Consider the following 19,328-nt stretch of genomic DNA (forward strand, 5'->3'; position numbering starts at 1 on the left):
TCTATCTAGACAGCTGAAATTAAATACAACAGAACTCTTCTGCCAAAGTACAGGTAGTTTATCAAAGAAAATGGTATGATCCATCAATTTGATGCTTCAAATCCATAGAATAAAACAACAATTTAATGTTAGTTCATGTCTTTTATTAACCCATATACAATTACTTGTCTTCTGGTTTGTTGAAGCAATAGGTCAGACAACATTTGCCACAATAATGTCTATCAAAGTGGCTGGCCATAAAAACTCCAGCACCACATTCATCTGAAGGGCACTCCCGACGAAGGCGACTGATTTTGCCATTCTCATCCACCTAAAAAGTACAAAGCTGCTGTTAAGATAATTTTACAACATATTCCAAAGTCTAAGTGACTTAAAGTTTTTAACCTTTTAATCACACAGTAATGGTAATTTTTAGTACTTACAAGCACACCAAATTTTCACTAGTAATTACTCCAACAAAGTTCAGAGTTTATTAAGGTCCAGCTTTGCCAGAGTGGACAGAGCTAAGACCCGAACCCAGATTTGGAAGAAGCAACTAAAGGTGACCCCATTATAAAAAGCTCATTCAAATACCAACCAAGAAAAAACCCAAACTTTTATATCAAGAGTCTGAAACCAGAGATGCCAACAAAACTTATTAATCTATATGTAAAAATTTATTTTTTACAAACTGGCTCACCTTATAGTATTTCAGGACAGCCAGCTTAACCTTCTTTCTCTTATGCTTGTTCTTCTTGGGAGTGGTGTAAGACTTCTTCTTCCTTTTCTTAGCACCACCACGAAGTCTCAACACAAGATGAAGAGTGGACTCCTGTTAATGAAACAGTCTTTAAAAATGATTACATTAATGCCATACTCAACTAGCATCATGCATCTTCCAACTGGATGTGGCAGGAAGTACACAATACCATAGATGAAGGAGTCGGGGAAAAGGTCTCTGATTCTTAACCAGCTTATAAGGAGATTAAATTACACCATGGGATACAATTTCCAAAATCCAGAATGTGAGAAACTACAGCAGTGCTTCTCAAATGTTAGTGTGGGAGTCACCTGGGAATCTATTGCTAATCTCCCCACTTTTGTGTGTTGGTAAAAATTTTAAACTTTTTTAAAGGACAGCTCTTTCCTCCAAACAGACCTTTTGAATGTTGTAGTCAGACAAAGTGCGTCCATCTTCCAGTTGCTTGCCAGCAAAGATCAGTCTTTGCTGATCAGGAGGAATTCCTAATGCAAAAAAAAACAAACACCAACACAAAACCAAAAACCCAACAAATTCAGTCACAGCCAAACAAGCACATGTGCTGCAGTTTTACCAAGTAATCATCCTGAGTCAAATAAATGGTACAAATGACTGTCACCGAGTTCTTACTGCAGGTCAGGCATGGTTTTACACGTTTACAAATTTAACCTCATGTAGTCACAACAATACTTAACACATGTCAGTACAACCTCCACTGTGCAGAGGAGGACAGCAGAGAGTTCAGGAGCCCGTCTAGACTGCCGGCGGGGCAGCGCTCCGCGGCCTGGCTCCGCGCTCCCGAGCGTCTCCTGTCGTTCCCGAAGCGCCGCACGCGATTCCCAGGGACACCTCCCCGCCCCCGAGGAGCAGGGCTGCGTGGCGCCTACAGGCGGGAGCCTCCCGGGCGTTAACCCTCCCGAACCAGGAAGTGTTACTTGCCTTCCTTATCCTGGATCTTGGCCTTTACGTTTTCTATTGTATCCGAGGGTTCCACCTACGAGTTTAAAAATGCAGACGTGTGGGTAACAGTAAGGAACCACCCCACACGCTCAGTTCACCTCCAAGACCGCAGAACCCGGCGCCTCCCCACGGGGCTGGCCGCGCAGCCGGCGGGCGGGCCACGTCCCAGGGCTGCCACCCGCCCGCGAGGACACTGCCTCAGGCCCGCGGGGACGCTCGGCGCCCACGTGCTCGCGCCTCCGGCCCCCCAGGGAGGGGACAGGCCCGACCTCGAGGCCTCGGAAGCCGGGCCCAGAGCCCTGCTCGGGAAACAACGCCCGGGTCAGGGCCGGGTTTCACAGCCCCGCCTCAGAAACCAACGCGCTCTAAGGCAGAAGGCGGCGCCGGTCCCGAAAGCCCCCTCGGGCCGGACTCAGGCCTGGGCTGTCTTACACCCCTCGGCCCGTACCTCGAGGGTGATGGTCTTCCCGGTGAGGGTTTTCACGAAAATCTGCATCCTGACGGCGATTCCACCTGAGGTGGAGGTCAAAGGAGAGACGGGTTAGACGCGGGGACAGAGCAGAGGGGGACGGGGAGGCCGCCGGCAGCAGAGCCCCGAGCGGCACACGCGCACCGCAGATGGCGGATCCGAAAGGAAGAGCGCCGCGCCGGCCCCCAAGGTTCCCCGGCGCCCCGGCGGAGGCCCCACCCCGTAGGCGACCACACCGAATGCCTGCCCGCTGTGCCAGCGGCTGTCCGACCGCGCGCCAGACTGGCTCGTGCACCTCATTTCTTCTTTCTCTTGCCTGGGCTTCTCTCTCCACTTGAACCTTCAGAATGACCTCGAGGTAGTAGATTCACACACCTTAAACATATCTTTAAAAGGCTTTTCCCACACAGTGGACATGGTGGAAGAGGGTCTTTAAGAGGGGGTGGAGTTGAGGGGGCCTCATTGACAAAACAGGAGGAAATGGAAGTGTCTTTTGGGAGTTGTAGTTTCCCACTGCTTTCTTTTGGCTAGGACTACTCGTCCCAAGATGCAGTGCCACACTCCCGACTTCCCTAGTTACTGTCTCCAAGCGCTGGAGTCGGGGTTTGCAGGAAGGGATTAAGGAGAGGAGCGAGGAGGGGTGAAGCGGCGTAACGGTGCTGGGGAAGGTGGAAACGGGTCGGAAGTGACTAAGAGCAGAGGGTAAGAGGCTGCGGAAGGGTAGTGAAACGAAGGCCTCGTTCGCCCACTTACGGAGGCGGTTAGGTGCGGACATCAGCCGTGTACCAGCCGCCGCTGCCTCGGCCTGCAAGGAAAGGGAATTCCTGGGGCCAGCTCCGGGCCGACTGAGCAATAAGTGATACCTTCAAAAGCTCGGCTTCATCCTTTCCTCGCTCTATAGCCCCTCCCCGCCGTCAATCCCCAAGTCTCTGCTAGTCTAAGTGGTCTAAGGACGGTTCTGGGCTTGGTGTGTCACCCTTTGGTGTCAAATGGTTTAATATGTTGGAGAAATCGTAGGCGTTCTCAAATTTTAAAATGAAGCCATGCAGGAAAGAAACCTGCGGAATGTTTATTTAGTTGTAGAATTTCCAAATGTGGACGTTGGGAGTGGTGGCGAAGGTCCTAAGAGAAAGACTTTGGAGTATGTGTAAGGTTCCCTCCTGGCAAGGCCGGTCACTTAGAAGTGAGTTACATCCTTACCTTGGCTTTTCTCCACTGCACAAACCACGGAATCCTTTCGAATGTGTCCTCCTAATGTCCTTCCCCGCAGCATCTCCATCCTCAAATTCAGGCCTTCCTTGATTTTCTCCTGGAAGAGTTCAGTATCTAACTTCTAACCTGTCTCCAGTCTTCCTCCATTTCTAACCCACCTTCACCTTCCCTCCAAAATATTCTAAAAAGTAAAAGTGATGATGCCGTTATTCTACTTCTCCTTCAGTGTAAAATCCAAATTCCTTAGTGTGATATTCAGTCTCTGCCTCCCTTACAGCCTACTCTGCCAAAGCTGTTTTTCGCTCTATATTATAACATTGAACTAATTGAAGTTACTGACTTAAGCTCTCTCATGCTTTGGCACTTCTGAAGAATCCATTTCTTCTTCCTGGAACATTATTTTTCCCTTATTCTGCTGAGTCTGCACCTTTCAAACAAAACTTGAAAGAGCTGTCCATACTCATTGTCTCCCATTCTACCCTCTCCATTGACGGAACCCACTCCTGTCAAGCTTTTGTCCCCACCGTCTAGTGGAATTTCTCTTGTGGTCACTAATCACCTTCATGTTGCTAAATTTAATGGTCATTTAATCATATTTGATCTGTCTGTCAGCAGCATTTGAAACAATTGATCACGACCTCCCTCTTTGAAATACTTTTCTTCACCTCACCTTCAGGATACCTCTCTCACTTCTCTTTCTACCTCCCTGGACATACTGGCTCGTTCAGTGCTTCCTCTTGACTTTGGAGTACTTCCCAAGGCCCAGTCCTTGGACCTCTGCTTTGTTTACATTTCCCAGGTCATTTTCATTCTATCTCATAACTTTTAAATACCATTTGTATACAGATGACTTACAAATTTCTCTCTTACTGAGACCGCTCATTGGAACTGCCACTTCACATATCCTGCTGCCTACTCAACATCTCAACATCAAGCCCCAAACTCCTGATCTCATGAAATTTCTCTTTCTATCTCCATAAATGTCAATTCTCATCTTTGCAATCTTTAAGGCCAAAAGCGTATGGTCATCTTTGACTGTTCTCTCATACCCACATCTAATCCCTCAGCAAATCTTGGCTTTGTTTTCAAATATATGCAGAACACTTCTCACCACCTCTGCTGTTACCACCCTGGTTCTAGCCACTGTTATCTTTCACTCAGATCATTGCAGTAGCCTCCTAACAGTTCTGAGAGACCTTTCTCTTCACAGAGCAACAAGAGCGATTCTTTGAAAATGGAAGTCAGCTTTCACTCTTCTGCCCACAGCCCTCCAGTGTCTTCCCATCTCACTCTGAGTTAAGCCTAAATTCCTGAGTGACGCCGTCACTCTAGCACTGTAGTGACTGGAGGCCACGATCCATTGCTCCTTCTGTCAAGTCTGCCCAGAGAAAGGGCACCTTTTTCTAACCGCATAAAGGTGCCCCATGGGCTGGTAGTGGTCTTGCCTTCAAGGCCCTGTGTCCTCCGTGGTCTCTGACCTCGTCTCTTTCTTCTCTCCCTTTCTCATTCTCTTGTACCCCCGGTGGCCTTCTTGCTGTTCTTGTGATATACTGTCCTGCCTTGAGGGCTTCGGACTTGCTGCTCTTTCTGTCTGAACCACTCTTCTCCCCGGCATCTACATGACTTCACTTTTCAGTTTTCTGAAATGCCACTTTATCAGTGAGGGCTTTCCACTGCTGACTTAATGCCTTATAGAAAATAGCACCCTTCCCCTTTCCTTACTCTCTAGTGCTCATTCCTGTTTTATTTTATTTTCCCCTATCTGACATACTATATTTTTACTATGTGTTTGTCTCTTTACTTGAATGTAACCTCTGGGAGGTTAAGGACTTTGTTTTGTTCAATGCTGTATCTCTAGTGTCTCGGATAGTGGCAGACACATAGAAGGTGCCCCCAAAATATTTATTGAATAAATAAATACAGCACAACTTAAACATTGCTCTAGATGTCGTTCTTTTAGGTATTTCCCTGATGTTTCCCTGCCATCTTACACAGAGTAGTGAGATGCCCCTCTGGGCTTTTGTAGCCCATGTGCCCACCTCTGTCACACTGTCCTCTGCTCTGTAGCAATGGCTCTTTTAAGTCCGGCCAGTAGACTTGACTGGGAACCCTTGTGACTTGTTTTCTCTGTATCCCTAAGTGCCTAATATGATGAATGAGTGAAAAGTCAGCTTGAGTTGGTTTAAATAACTCAGTGGCATTTTGTAGATGCTGAGAACAATCTCTTCAACTGTGTTCTGGTTTGGGGGCACTGCCAATCACGTCTTCTGAGCAGATTAGATAATTGCTCAGTGATTATTGATTATTAAGCAAATATTTTTTCAGTTTGTACTCTGATAGAAACTCTATTATGCCCTGGAATGCATATGTGTGGGGAAGGTTAATGGGGAATAACATTTTGGTTCTTAATCTTGTCCAACTTGGAGCCTTTTGGGAGAGACAGAATATAAGCAGAAAGTCTGTAACATGCTGTGGCCCCAGTGATAATACTATGATAAAGAAAGTGCACAGTACCCTGGGGTAACAGCAGCGGCACTTGACCAAGTGTAAGGGCTGAGATCTGAGAAACCAGTAAAAGTCAAGTGAATGAGAGTGGTAGTACTTGTGTACCTTGACAGGGGAGGGAAGGGGAGCAGTGAGGATGAGAGAGGGAAAGCAGGCATGGGAGAGAATTGTGCAAGACCCTAGGTAAGAAAGCAAGTTCATGGGAGTGGGGGTGGGGTATGAGGAGGACAGGGCCACAAAAAGACTTAAGTTTGGTCAGAGCATTTCTTAGGCTAAGGAAAGGAATTTAGATTTTATCCTAAAAGTAATAGGAAGCCACTGGTGTTCAGATATGACCATCCACTCCCAAATGATCACACCTATTTCTTCGTCCTTTCACTTTACATTTTACCGCATGAAACTATATTGTTTATTTATTTATAGTCTGTCTCCCCTATTAGACTGTAAGCTCCAAGGAGCCAGGGACTTTATCTTATTTATTGCTCAATCTCTAGCTGTAAAACAATGCCTGGTACTTAGTAGACATTCAATAAATACTGGGTGAATGAATAAATCAAGAAATTTATGTCTCATGTGGGAAAACTGTTGATCAATTTACGGGTTATTACCTTGTTGGAACTACTTTATGTTCATTTATAAATTGATTTTTTTTATTATCCAGTTCATCGAAATAAAGATAAATTAGGTCTTTTAAACTGAAATTATTTTGTTATCGCCCTCCTCCTATATACGGCCTATGGACAGTATTTATAGGCCATATATGTTATTTCAGATAACCAGATATCAATTAGATTGCCAAAACATGGTAAAATTGATTTAGACATTTAGTCATCACAGCATTATTTTTAATAGTGAAAATGTCCCATAGTGGGGGAATGGTTAAACAAATTGTAGTGTATCATACCGTGAAATACTATGCAATCATCATAAGTTATGTTTTTGAAAACTAACAACATGGAAAAGTATTTTGAATATTAAGTGAAGACAATTAGGATACAAAACTGAATGTAGGGTGATCCTGATAAAATTTCAGAGAAAATACACCAAAATATTAAATAATCATTATCTTTGCATATTGGGATTCTGGATAATTTTTGGTTTTTCATTCATTTTCTTTGATATTTTCCAAAATTTATACCATGATTATATACTTCTATAATCAGAGGGGGCGGGGCAGAGTTAAACAGTTTTTCCTTGCTAGACATTTTTAAAGAAGCTATGGGTTCTGTTTGATGTTAATATGAATCAATCTCAGAGCCCACTTCTATATTCAACTCTAGTAATGCTTCTTTACTAAGAGCAGTGGAATGTAACTGCTTGAAAACTACTCAGGAAAGTACTGTTATCTTTGACATCATTCATGGATGGATTTTAAAAGAAGTCCTGATGTCTTTTTCGTTAGTACATTCATATTACAGATAAGAATCATAATAGTTTATTCTGAAAATAATTGTATGAACTATTTATAGCTATTGTGCACTGGATGATTGTGCTATGGCCAGGGAAGCATGCAAGTAGAGAAGTATTTGACCTTATTTGTGTCATCAAATTTCCAAACCGGTTTTCCCACATGAAACAAATAAAATGCTAAACCTTTTGTGAGGAAGTGTTGAGTATTGAGAAGCCATTAATCATATGCTTGATTAGTAAGAAGAGAGCTCTTTATGGACTGGTGTTTGGTATTTCTATACCAAAGGGATAGCACATGACAGTAGAATAGACCGTTTAATTCATAGGTTAAAATATTTATCTCAGATCCACAAGGCATTCTTTTTCTGGAGCAAATATACATTTATTTTAGATCATTGTTTGACTTTATTTTAAGCTTTAGATTAATTGATGATCTTTTTTTCTTTCAGGCTCATCGAAGTTTTGGCTTTGTTGCAAAAGCAAGTCAAGACTTAACTTTTCTCTGGTAAACAAGTATGCAGATTGTGACATATGTCGGTCCAAGAAATAAATAAACATGCAGTTCTCCCTCCTATCATTAGTAGAAGTGACAAGGAATTTTTGGAAAGTATGCAAAGATACATAATGACAGAAACCGAAAGAGTGGGCTGTAATGAGGAAGGACCTGCCGATGAATATTACATCATATACCGAAATGTTTTTGATAAGGTATCTTAATGCTTTTATGACAATGGAGTTTCCCTGGGGAAGAAATGGTCTATCTTGACCTCTAATATTTCCATCTTAGTAACACCACTGCTTGTTTGACTACATTTGTCAATTATGAGAAGTTCATTCAATTTGTCAGGAAGGGATGACTGGGGTAAATGCAATGCTGGATTTATTACTAGACAGTTAATGAGTAGTTTTAACTGTTTTAGTTTAAGGGCCGGCTATCAGTTTTGGAGCAATGCCTACCTGTGCCCTGTAACATTATTTTGACCTTCCATCTGAAAGCAGTAGTTCCTTGTTTAGGGTTTGTTTGTGGTATCATTAAAGTCTTGGTTTAGATGTGATCTAGCACATTAAACTGAGACCCCCTTGTAGATTAGAAGTCTAGATAGGCATGGTAAACAAGGGATTTGACGAGACTATACATTGGAAATATGGAGATCAGGTCGGAAAAATGCTATGGCTTTATATAACATTTGATTTTGCTTTTCAAGGTTTTAGAAATACCTGTTTTTCCTTATGAACAATTGCAGTTTGTCCACCAATCCTAAGTTTTTTACATTGCTTTTCTTTTACCGCCCACCCCCCATCCTTGGAAGATGCCCTGTCAGTAAAATAACTGAAATCAGCATCCTTTCCTCCTTACCTAGGAGAAATAATTACTTGTAAACTATTGGTCTCTGAGTAAAACAGCCACAGGAAAAATAGGAACTCAGTCTTTTGTTTAATTCTTGAACATTACACACCGAGTCTTCTTTGTTCTCTAAATAAAAATATAGTGCCTCGCTATAAGGAAAAGTGAGTAGAAAGTAGTGATTAATACTAGTGGAATTAAGAAAATCGATGCATATCCGTAAGAGTATAAAATAGAGAAACATAATCTTTTCTTCCGTTTAAGTCATCTAGAAAAATCCTTTAGAATGGTACATTGGCAGATTAGCTCCATTTTATATGTTGTTATGATCAATGATATTGCTTTTAGTGTTTTAGTCATTAAGGAATATATTAGATGAATGTTTAAATTTATTTTGAATATGTTTAGTAAATATCAAGAATCATGCTAAGATTCTACTTCTGTGAAATCGGCACTGTGACATGCTTATCTTTGCATGCCCAAATGCTTACACTTGTCAGTTTTCTTACATTAAGAGCTGTCTGCTTTAAATTAGTATGGTTATAGTGAAGTCATTTTGGAGGTCGTGTTAGTAAACCTAATTGTTAGAGAAAAGACATTGGATTAAATAAAAGATAATGTCTGCATCTATAGTCCTTTTCTCCCTACCCCCCAGTCTTTCCATTTGGACTATTTGTACGTTATATAATTATAACGTACTGTATTGTACGTTATTGTACGTATTGTACATTGTGAAGAATCCTGTTCTTCGGGGCTGAGAGGGGATCTGAAATAGAAATCGTTTGATATTTACAGAAGCTTTTCTTCTAGCATCTCAATAAGATAATTTGCCTTTCCATTTTCACATTGTTCCAGCACATTTCATTGTTGATAAACTTAATGACTGCCTTCTCTAATCTTCCTTCCCTCTTGGAAGGATCTAGTTAGTCAGAAGATGAAAATACCAACTTGCATCTCTGAGTACTTGAAACCAGAGAACAAATACCAAATTCTGTTTTTACTGGAGAATCATACCGGAATGAAAGCGAGGACTGCATGAGTATCATAACCAGAGTTGAGTGTAGTTTGTAGAAAGAGACGAGAACTTAGTAAGCAAAGAAAACCAAAACTTGAAGAGTGAGCTTCTGTGGAAGTGGGTGAATTATTGAGTCAACTAGACTCTTGAAAGTGGCTGGCCTTTTGTGTTTCCGGTAGCATGTTGTACAAATAGTCTAAATCCATATATAGGAGCTGAGGGGGAATGAAACCATTCCAATGCTCCCTCAGACCCCTGACCTGGTAAGTATAACTCTGGTTTTCTGGCATTTAATGGAAGCCTTAATACAGGAGCCTCAAACTTGAATGCCTGCAGAGGCCAAGTCAGTCATATATAAGAATTAAGTGAAGAACGAATCATGGGTTACTGAGAGTGTGAAGAACCAATTCTATCTAAAGCTCCAGCTGGTTATTGTCATTAAGGAATAGTGGTTGGTTCAGTGTTGGTATTTCATAGGTTTTCAAGAGAAGCTGGAAATAATGGTTTTTCAGGTGAAATTTCCTAAATTTTGAAATATTTTGTGTGTCAAGCAAAACTGTATTCTACCTGTGGCAGGCCAGTCTGTCTCCTTTATTTTAATGCATTATCTGTGCATTCTCAAAGGTTCTGAAATGTATTTCTTCCAGCAGACAGACATGGGAGCTGATCATCATATCACTACAAGTCTCTTTTCTATCCATTAATGAGTTGTCTTGGATTATTGTAGTGCATTTCAGAGGTATGTGGAGTGGAGGATGGCTAGGAAGAGTGCAGTGCTTGATTTCAAAGACCACAGATTTATGGCTTCTATTTTATTTAAGTTTCCTGGGTGGCAGTTCTTCTGATTTGGGTAAATAGGTATTAGGTTGGTGCAAAAGTAATTGTGGGGGCCGGCCCGGTGGCTCAGGTGGTTAGAGCTCCATGCTCCTAATTCCGAAGGCTGCCTGTTCCATTCCCACATGGGCCAGTGTGCTCTCAACCACAAGGTTGCCGGTTTGATTCCCACAAGGGATGTTGGGCTGTGCCCCCTGCAACTAGCAACTAGCAACGGCACCCTCCATAACTAAGATTGAAAGGACAATAACTTGACTTGGAAAAAAGTCCTGGAAGTACACACTGTTCCCCAATAAAATCCTGTTCCCCTTCCCCAATAAAATATTTATTTAAAAAAAAAGTAATTGCGGTTTTTGCAATTATTTTTAACCTTTTAAACCACAATTACTTTGCACCAACCTAATAGTATGGTCATGTCAAAAAGACAACCAGTGTCTCCCACCCAAATATCCTCTCCTGATACTTGCCATTGATCAATAACTTCCTTATACCATTTCTTGATAGACCAGATGTTTTCCTGGATAGTTTTTTATAGATGTCTAGCGAACAGAAAACCAGTGGGGGATACCAGAGACTAGTGATGTAGCAGAGGTAAAAAGCATAATTGTAGCTTCAGAGACATTATGAATTGATTACATCTATTCCCTTTGTACATCAATCCCTTCTAAAATCCTCTTGAGCAGGATTTGAAAACCATAAATTATTTATATTTTTTGTGGTTTTTTTTTACTTATTTAAAATGTTTCTTATTTATTTTTACATGGGTAATGCATACACAAGATTAACTGGAAAAAAAAAAGGAAGGAAAAAGAACCAATAAAGAACAGTATACAATTAAAAGTCAGGTTCCCATATCAGACCCTGCTCCCCATTTCCTCCTTTGCAGGCATTCACTGTTTCTATTTTCTTGCATCATCCAGCGATATTCTGTACTTAAACAACATTGTAAACCATCAATGTATAGTGATGAAGGGTTTTCTACAGTTTTACTTATTATCTTGGGAATAGAAATACAGTTTGAGAATTGAGAGTATTGATCAGCCAGTAGGAGCTGATGGGTTAAAAAAACAGGGAGATGAAGGGAATCCAGGAGTTTAAGGTCTGAGTGAAGTCAGAGACTAGATTCGGAGGTTGTAAGGGACGATATGTAATTATATTTAAAAGATCCAGCATTGGCATAATTAGACCTTGTATAGTTTTTCACTGACATCATACAATATGTGTGTTCATACCAAGTAGAGCAAAAATGTGATCTTTTTCTCATATTTAAGTTCCCAGTATTGTAATTTACAAAGCACATGTTCAGTAAATATTGTCTTTAATACTCAGTCATAGTTGAGATTGCTAAGTGCAAGCTCAAATTTTAGTCTTCTAATTGTGCATCATGTTTCATTTAAAAAATAATCTATAATGCTATTTGCAAGGTTTTTGATCCATAGTCTGCTAGAAAAAAATCAGTACCATAGGCAGAAAAATCATATTTCAGGTAATAGAATATGTCACTGCATACAAATCCATTCTTACTTCAATCAAAAAAGAATATGATGACTTTATTGAGACAATAAAGAAAGGCCAAAGAACAGCATTTCATCTTCATGGAAAACTTAAAGTTTTGGCAGCAGAGCCCACAGCGTTGGTATATCACAGGAAAAGAATCATGCAACTTGAAGCAAAGTAAGTATATTAGTAAGTTGCACAAAAAAAGGGATAATTGTTACTTGGTTGTATTAACTAGTTAATGTAACTATAGCCAGTCGTTCTCAGTCTTTTTGAATTTCAATTTTCTTTTAAAGCCATGTTTCCATGTTACCCTTCCTACAACTTGAAATTACTATATTTGACATGTAAAATTCGCTTTGAGAGTTTTATATCTCTTAGGGTAATCGGAGGCACATTGTAGTATCATAAAATGAGAATGCGGGTAATCGCTCCAGGTAATTTCTTGCATGGAAGATTTGATAGTACAATTTCATGATTACCGTCTGAATTAGAACACTTAATCCTGTGATACAAAAAAGTAAGTAACCTATTAGGAGAGGAGAAAGTGCACACTCTTGTTGAGTAGTCTCATATTTCCAGTAGTGTTTCATTCGGTAAGTGATGGACACGTTAGTTTTACAGATAATTTCAAATCAACTTGAAAAATTATGCAAAGTTTGACCTTCATTTCTGGTGATATGGCTGGCTAACTGTTGGATCTTTCTATTGGGGAAGAATGCCACATAAAATATGTTTTAAAAATCTTTCCAAAAACAACAGGAAGTTGACAAGATAGTAAGAGAGTATCAGGGCAAAGTCACAATAGAAGACAAAACATAAGAGGCACATTAAAGCTTCTTTGGGCCTGAGAGCATTTATTAAAACTAGTGACCATAAGCTTCAGTTTTCACTATGGCATAGAGGGACAAAAGACAGAACCCAGTAGCTGCCCAAGGGCTGTAGTCTACTGGGAAATCCTCCGCATATAAAGCTGGAAAGATAAAGGGCTGTACCCTTGTAGAGTGAACCAAGGGTAAATTTGGAGACTGCATAGAAAATTACCTCCTGCTCAGACTGCTCACAGATAACGGCTTATTTTTGAGATGATGAAATATTCTGGGACTAGAAATGATAGTGGCTGCACAATTGTGAATATACCAAATTTCACTGAATTGTGTACTTCACAAGGGTGAATTTGAAGGTATATGGACTATATCAGTAAAGCTATTATAAAATAAAAGAGGATAGAGTGAAAAGGTCATGTTTAATGACAACTCTGAAAGGGAAGAGCATATGGGACAGGGACAATATTTGAAAGGATAATGGCTGAGAATTTTCTAGAACTGGTGAAAGATAGCAATTCACAGATTTATGAGGCCCAAAGAATATTAATAACTAGATTTATTTTAGTGAAATTGTCAAAAGACCATAAAAGCTTCTGGAAGGGGTAACAATTAGATACCTTCTCAACCATGTTGTAGCACATATTGGGACTTCATTCCTTTTTTTGGCTGAATAATAATCCATTGTATGTATATACCATATTTTGTTTACTTATCCATGGATGAATAGTTGGGTTGTTTCCACCTTTGGCTGTTGTGAATAATGCCACTATCAACAGTCATGCATAAGTGTCTATGTGAGTCCCTGCTTTCAATTCTTTGGAAAGTCTGTTTATTTTTAATGTCTTCCTTCTACAAGCATAAATTTATTTGGATGAAAGCCAAAAGGTATTTTATTTCCAGAGTCCTTCTTTCATTAGTACTGTAAGCTCTTGTTCTGAGCCATCTGTAATTACTAAAGAACTCTATATAATAATCAGATGCAGACAGCAATTATCCACTGTCAAACTTGTTTTTAATGTGCCAAAACCCTGTGACATTTATGTATCCAATTTATTTTAATTTGTTATTCTTTCCCCTGGGCCAACATATCACTGATAAGCTAAGAAGTAAACTTCAAATAATGCTTAAAAGTTTATATCTATTTCTTGGTCTTTAAGATCCCTATTTCTAGATGAACTCAGTTTTATTTCCAAGAAGTGCTATCATTCCTCTAGCTCTAGGATCAAAATTACTATAATAGGCTGCTTAATAACCCTGAAGATATCAGGTTCTAATCCTGGGAACCCAGAAATGCTACCTCATTTGGAAAAAAGGATTTTTGCAGAAGTGATTACATTAAAGATCTTCAGATAGGGAGATTATCCTGGATTATCCAGGTAGGCTGTCACAAGTGTCACAGGTTTACTAACCTCAGTCACAAGAGTCCTTAGAGAGGCAGAGAAAGCATTGACACAGGCACCAAGAGGGAAGGCAATGGGACCACAGAAGCAGAGATTGAAGTGATGCGGCCACAGAAGAGATGGCAAGGAACAGATTCTCCCTGCAGCTTCTAGAGGAAGCACAGCCCTGATAGCACTTTGATTTTGGCCCAGTGATACTGGTTTTGGACGTCTGGCCTCCAGAACTGTGAGAGAATAAATTTCTGTTATTTTAAGCCACCAAGTTGGTGGTAATTTGTTATGTAGCCATAGGAAACTAATACAATTACTTATGAAAATAATTTTTAAATTGCAAATTTAATTTTCAAGTCAAGGGAATAGATACAGTACTTGTGGCCAAAAGATTTTTATGCTCAATGCTTATAAATTTCCAGTAAGGTTATGAATCATAGTATAAAATTTTATTGATGCTCTGAAAGAAAATTGGTCCTCACTTGTGAAGCTAGTAAACTTTTGGGGGCACTGTTTATTATAAACTTCCACCTAAGTCCATAATGGTTCAAAATGATAATTAGCCAAAATAAAGTAATGATTTAACCTCTTTAACTATGATAATTAAATAAAGTTAGTTGAAAGAAACATAAGAAAGCCTTTATGTTTTTCAGAATAAGGGTTGTTGAAAATGATTCTTCAAAAATTCAACTGCAAATAGAGAAAATGAAACAACTTAGGGCAGAGTATGACACGAAAGAAGTAAAATATTGTACTTTCTCCAAAGATCCTTCAAAACCTATTCCAGGTACTCTATTTTGTTTCAAATATTTGAAAGAAATTCCGTTCCCAGTTATTACCTATTATACAAATTAATATATATGTGCCAAGTGTACCAGGATTTAAGCCAAACTTTACAATTAGCCAGGACTCTAGGTAGAAAGAAGGGAATGAGAAAACTTAACCCTAAGAGATTAGAAAAGTTACAGTCTGACTAGATTATATAAAGTATAATCAGTGGTTCTTAAAGTGTGATTCCTGTGTTAACATTAACTGGGAAACAGTTAGAAATGCAAATTCTTTGACGCCACTGCAGACTTACTGTGTCAGAAACTCCAGAGATGGGAGTCGGGTGAGGGTGGGCGTGGAACCCAACAGGCAGTGTTTTAACAAGTTCTCCAGGTTATTCCCATGTTCTCAAACTCTAAAGTTTGAGAACCCATGGTATAATATACGAAAAAACTGTAGTGTATTAAAGTTCTGGTGAATATTGTTCACCAGATAGTGATGTCAGCATTCACTGGTTCCCCACCTTTAGCTAAGCTACACACATTTGAAGAAACTGGAATGTATCTGAAATACATCCAAGGATATTGAGAGATTTGTATAACGAATAGATAGAAGAATAACAAATATTCCTCCTGGAGAAAAGAAAGTCTTTGAGAATAGGTAACTGTATTCAAAACTTTTGTGAAATTCAACTAGCATTTATCCAGAGGCAGAATCAATAGGTGGACATTTTATGAAGTCAGAATCGGTTTCAGTGGAAGAAGCTATGTCTTGAAATAATGAGCTACTTCCATACCAGACGATTTCAACTGCTGGGGAATGATCAGCCTGTCTGGTGGAAACAGGGACTAGATTCTCTTTCAAATATAAAATAATGACTTGCAAACTATAAATAAGAAACATATGAGTAAGTACAAAATAACTGACAAATTGATTAAATGCTGAGAGGATTCAGGGTAAGGGAATGATTAAAATCAAGTAGGATTAATCCAGGGGAGTTCCTGGAAGAGAATGTTGAGGTCTGCCTTTAAAGGCAACAATTAACCTGAATGAGAAGGGAAATCGTTTGAAGTGTGTGTGTGTGTGTGTGTGTGTGTGTGTGTGTGTGTGTGTGTGTGTGATGAATAATGAATAGCAGGGACAATTAGGGAGAGAGAAGTAAAGATATGGTTGGCATTTATAAGCTTTGCATTGGAGAGAATGAACAGATTATCCTGGGGTTAGCTATAGTAGATTAAAGGAAGATTTGTTTAGGAATCACTGGGCAGAAATCCTGAATTGTTAGGCAGAAGGTCTTGGTGTCATTAACAGTGATATTTTGGGGTTTGCAAGGTGTAGTTATGAGGTTATTAAAATTTTCTTTACGATGCTAAGGTTTGGACAATCAGTCTTCCCTTGAATCTTTCTTCATTGATGATATATTTAAAGCTGCTAGCCATTTAAAATTGTATGTTAATTCTCTTCATGTTTAGTAAACTACAAGTTCATGCTACCATTTCTTAATTATTTCCCAACTCTCTGACCTATTTTGCTAAGACTTGCTGTTTGAGTGCAAGAGTCCCACGCACGGCTTGGCTTGTTTGATTTGTTCCTTTTCCTCATAGGCATGACTCTCCAAGAATCCGTCAATTTAGATGCTCTCACGAAATACCTGAAACATCTCGAAGATAAATATGCTGAAATTAAACAAGTTATGTCAGAAAAATATGTACCAGCTCAGAGGAAGGCTGATTTAGATGAGGACATGGTTGTGATATTAAAACGGCGAGATGTAGCTGAAAATCTGAACAAAGAATTACATTTTCGGTATGCAAGTTAATTATGTTTTTTAAAGTCTGAAGCTTATGTTTGTATTTATTCTAACATTTCATTATTTGATTTTAGGTTGAGTATATTGTTGATGTTTTTTATCTTTATAGTTGTCAAAGACTGCAGATTGTTTCGTATGCACTTACTTCATGGGTAAAATCTGATAGGAGCTGCTCATTTCAAGACTTCGTGAAGCAAATTCAGAAAACTAAAGATTTACACGGTAGTTTATCTATATATTTGATTAACACAAATAATGGAAAACATTACTTTTTTTCCCCCCACAAAAGCTAAGCAGTGAGGATTTTCCTAGACTGAATTTAAAAGAAAGCAAAAACGTACTTATTTCTATCGGGTCTCTGTTACCCTATGGGCTTCTTCCTTCAACAACTGACAGATATTGGTAAAGAGTAGACTTGGTGCCCCAAAGAGACAATACTTGAAAATGTACCTGAAAATAAGGAAGAAAGGGAAAGGGAGGCCATTCAGTTTAGAAGAGGTTGGTGCTGTTCAAAACCATAGCATTAAGTTGTTGGTATTAAACATCTATACGTTTATTATTTTCTATTGATTTATAACCTTCAATATCATCCAGTGGGTCTTTTAATATTAACAGGTGACCAAGGCACTGTTAAAGAACTATATGAAGACGATCCAGGAAAGGCAAAAGAAGCTGAAATTTTGCTTCACTACATTGAAAGGCAAATATTTGGAAAGATTTGATTTTTCTTGTTAACAGAATATTGTGTTTATTTAATATGTATTTAAATGGTTATTAAATACATATTTAATATTTATTAAATGTTTAGCATTTATTTAGCATGTTGATGAGTTGTAATTTCTAGCTTTTGTATCTTTAAAATTCTATTCTAGTAGACAAATTAGAAAATTAGCTAGAATTTAAAATAAAAGACTCTTTGGTGAAAAAAATACTAGATTGATAGTGTAGGAAATATTTCAGAGGATATAGGTGGATTGTAGTGTGATTTAAGTTTTATTTATATATTTTTTATATTCACCAACCATCAGCCTGATGTTACAAAATGTTTTTGACAATGTTTTCTTGAGTCAGATTATCCTAGCCAATTCAGACTTTTTTTCTTATTATTTCCATCCTGTGACATATTAAGAAGGCATTTGTCTGCCTAATTCTTATTAAGTTATTACATATGGTGTACAATAGAGGTTTAAAGAGATTTAAGAATTTATTCTTTAAGAGGTTAATTCATAGCCTATAAGGCCAATATGTAATGAATATATGTAATATTCTTAGTCTTACATGTTAAACAATTTTCAACTGTTGATTTGCTTTTTGATATGGTACAAAGAAGATACAAAGTATGGTACAAAGATCATTTTGGGGGTCACCAAAGCCTGTATTATTTTCTTACACTGTATGCTTCTGTAAGTCTGCCAGTTTTAGATACAAGAGAAATATCTAATATTTAGATATATTTAGATATAAGAGAAAAACCCTTTGTTGAGGTTAAAAGTTTTATGTATTTTGCTCAATATCACTTTAGTGTGTTTTTCCCTCCGGGGTTCCACATTCGTTTGCAATGCTGTGTAAATGCTGTTTGCTATAGTTTTATTAATTGTGAAGTAAGGGCTGATTTGAAGACATCCTGCCCTAGAAAGAGGAATAGAGCCTTAAGTTATTTGAACTATTATCTTTTTTTCTTGTGTTAGTCTCATATTTAATTGGGACTCTAATGCCTGGCAGAGCAACAAAGGCTTCTGAATACCAAGGACACTTCTTGATCTTCAACTTGGCAGCCTTTGTGTTCAATTAACAGTTCCCCTAGGCTGAGCCTCTAAGCAGATTGCCCTTCTTTCCCCTGACATCCCCTTTAATCTGGAGATGATATGAGAGAAAAAAAAAAATCTGAGCTCATTGTAAAGCCACTTCAAGTTTTTTCCATTTTCTGTGACTTGCTGTAAATATTACAGGATCAGGTTCAAAGTCAGTTGGCAGGTAAGAGTTTTATTCTGAGGCTATAAAAATGACAGAATATGAGGGAAAGAAGTGAAAGAACATCCTACAGTGTTAATAAGTCTAGTTATAGTTTATTAGAATTGCTTTTCTATATGATTATGCCACTGTGTTTAGTCTGTATTAGACATTTCTAATTAGTTTTCTTTTTTGTGTACTATTTATCTCGTATAATGAAACGTGCAATGGTTGTAGGTTCAGTGAATTAATCTCACTTGGTGAATATGAAAAGGCAGCTTGTTTTGCAGCGAACAGTCCTAGAAGAATTCTTCAAAACATTGGGACAATGAATAAATTTAAGGGTAAGCATTTCTGTCTGAACCTTATATATGTATGCAAATTATATTTTCACCCCTGATAGAATGGAAAAAGTATTGAACTGGGAGACTAAAGATCTAGGCTCCAGCCATATCTGTACTATTTGTTCAGTTTCCTAAGCTGTAACTTTAAAGAGTTTGATTAGGTTTTCTAAATTAAATTATGAAATATTTCAAGTATATAGAAAAGTATAGAGAAACATGTAACAGCCATGTTCTATCAAGATTTAATAAATG

At 38.7% G+C, this 19,328-nt stretch overlaps 2 protein-coding genes across 8 annotated transcripts in view; one reads left to right on the forward strand and one right to left on the reverse strand.

The window, feature by feature from the left end:
• Window positions 1–101: 101 nt before the first annotated feature.
• On the reverse strand, window positions 102–2,373 carry RPS27A (ribosomal protein S27a). Its single transcript, XM_081069502.1, has 5 exons — window positions 2,148–2,373; window positions 1,679–1,733; window positions 1,139–1,224; window positions 680–811; window positions 102–310 (listed from the first exon to the last, which is right to left on the reverse strand). The coding sequence occupies exons 1-5, from the start codon at window positions 2,193–2,195 to the stop codon at window positions 161–163; spliced, it is 471 nt and encodes a 156-aa protein (XP_080925628.1). The 5' UTR covers window positions 2,196–2,373; the 3' UTR covers window positions 102–160.
• A 369-nt stretch (window positions 2,374–2,742) lies between these two features.
• Window positions 2,743–19,328, forward strand: part of CLHC1 (clathrin heavy chain linker domain containing 1) — a 35,392-nt gene continuing 18,806 nt past the window's right edge. For 2 of the 7 annotated variants that reach the window (XM_081069313.1, XM_081069314.1), the window contains exons 1-8: window positions 2,750–2,870; window positions 7,745–8,003; window positions 11,976–12,163; window positions 14,858–14,991; window positions 16,577–16,778; window positions 16,892–17,004; window positions 17,398–17,482; window positions 18,970–19,076. In XM_081069313.1, the coding sequence (XP_080925439.1) occupies window positions 7,827–8,003; window positions 11,976–12,163; window positions 14,858–14,991; window positions 16,577–16,778; window positions 16,892–17,004; window positions 17,398–17,482; window positions 18,970–19,076 (1,006 nt within the window). In that variant the 5' untranslated portion in view covers window positions 2,750–2,870; window positions 7,745–7,826. Of the gene's footprint in view, window positions 2,871–7,744; window positions 8,004–10,302; window positions 10,395–11,939; window positions 12,164–14,857; window positions 14,992–16,576; window positions 16,779–16,891; window positions 17,005–17,397; window positions 17,483–18,969; window positions 19,077–19,328 lie in introns of those variants that run through there. The other 5 variants (XM_081069315.1, XM_081069317.1, XM_081069316.1 and 2 more) reach the window with 5 other exon arrangements.

The sequence above is a fragment of the Rhinolophus hipposideros genome (assembly GCF_964194185.1).
Source record: "Rhinolophus hipposideros genome assembly, chromosome: 12".
In the NCBI taxonomy this organism is placed as follows: domain Eukaryota; kingdom Metazoa; phylum Chordata; class Mammalia; order Chiroptera; family Rhinolophidae; genus Rhinolophus; species Rhinolophus hipposideros.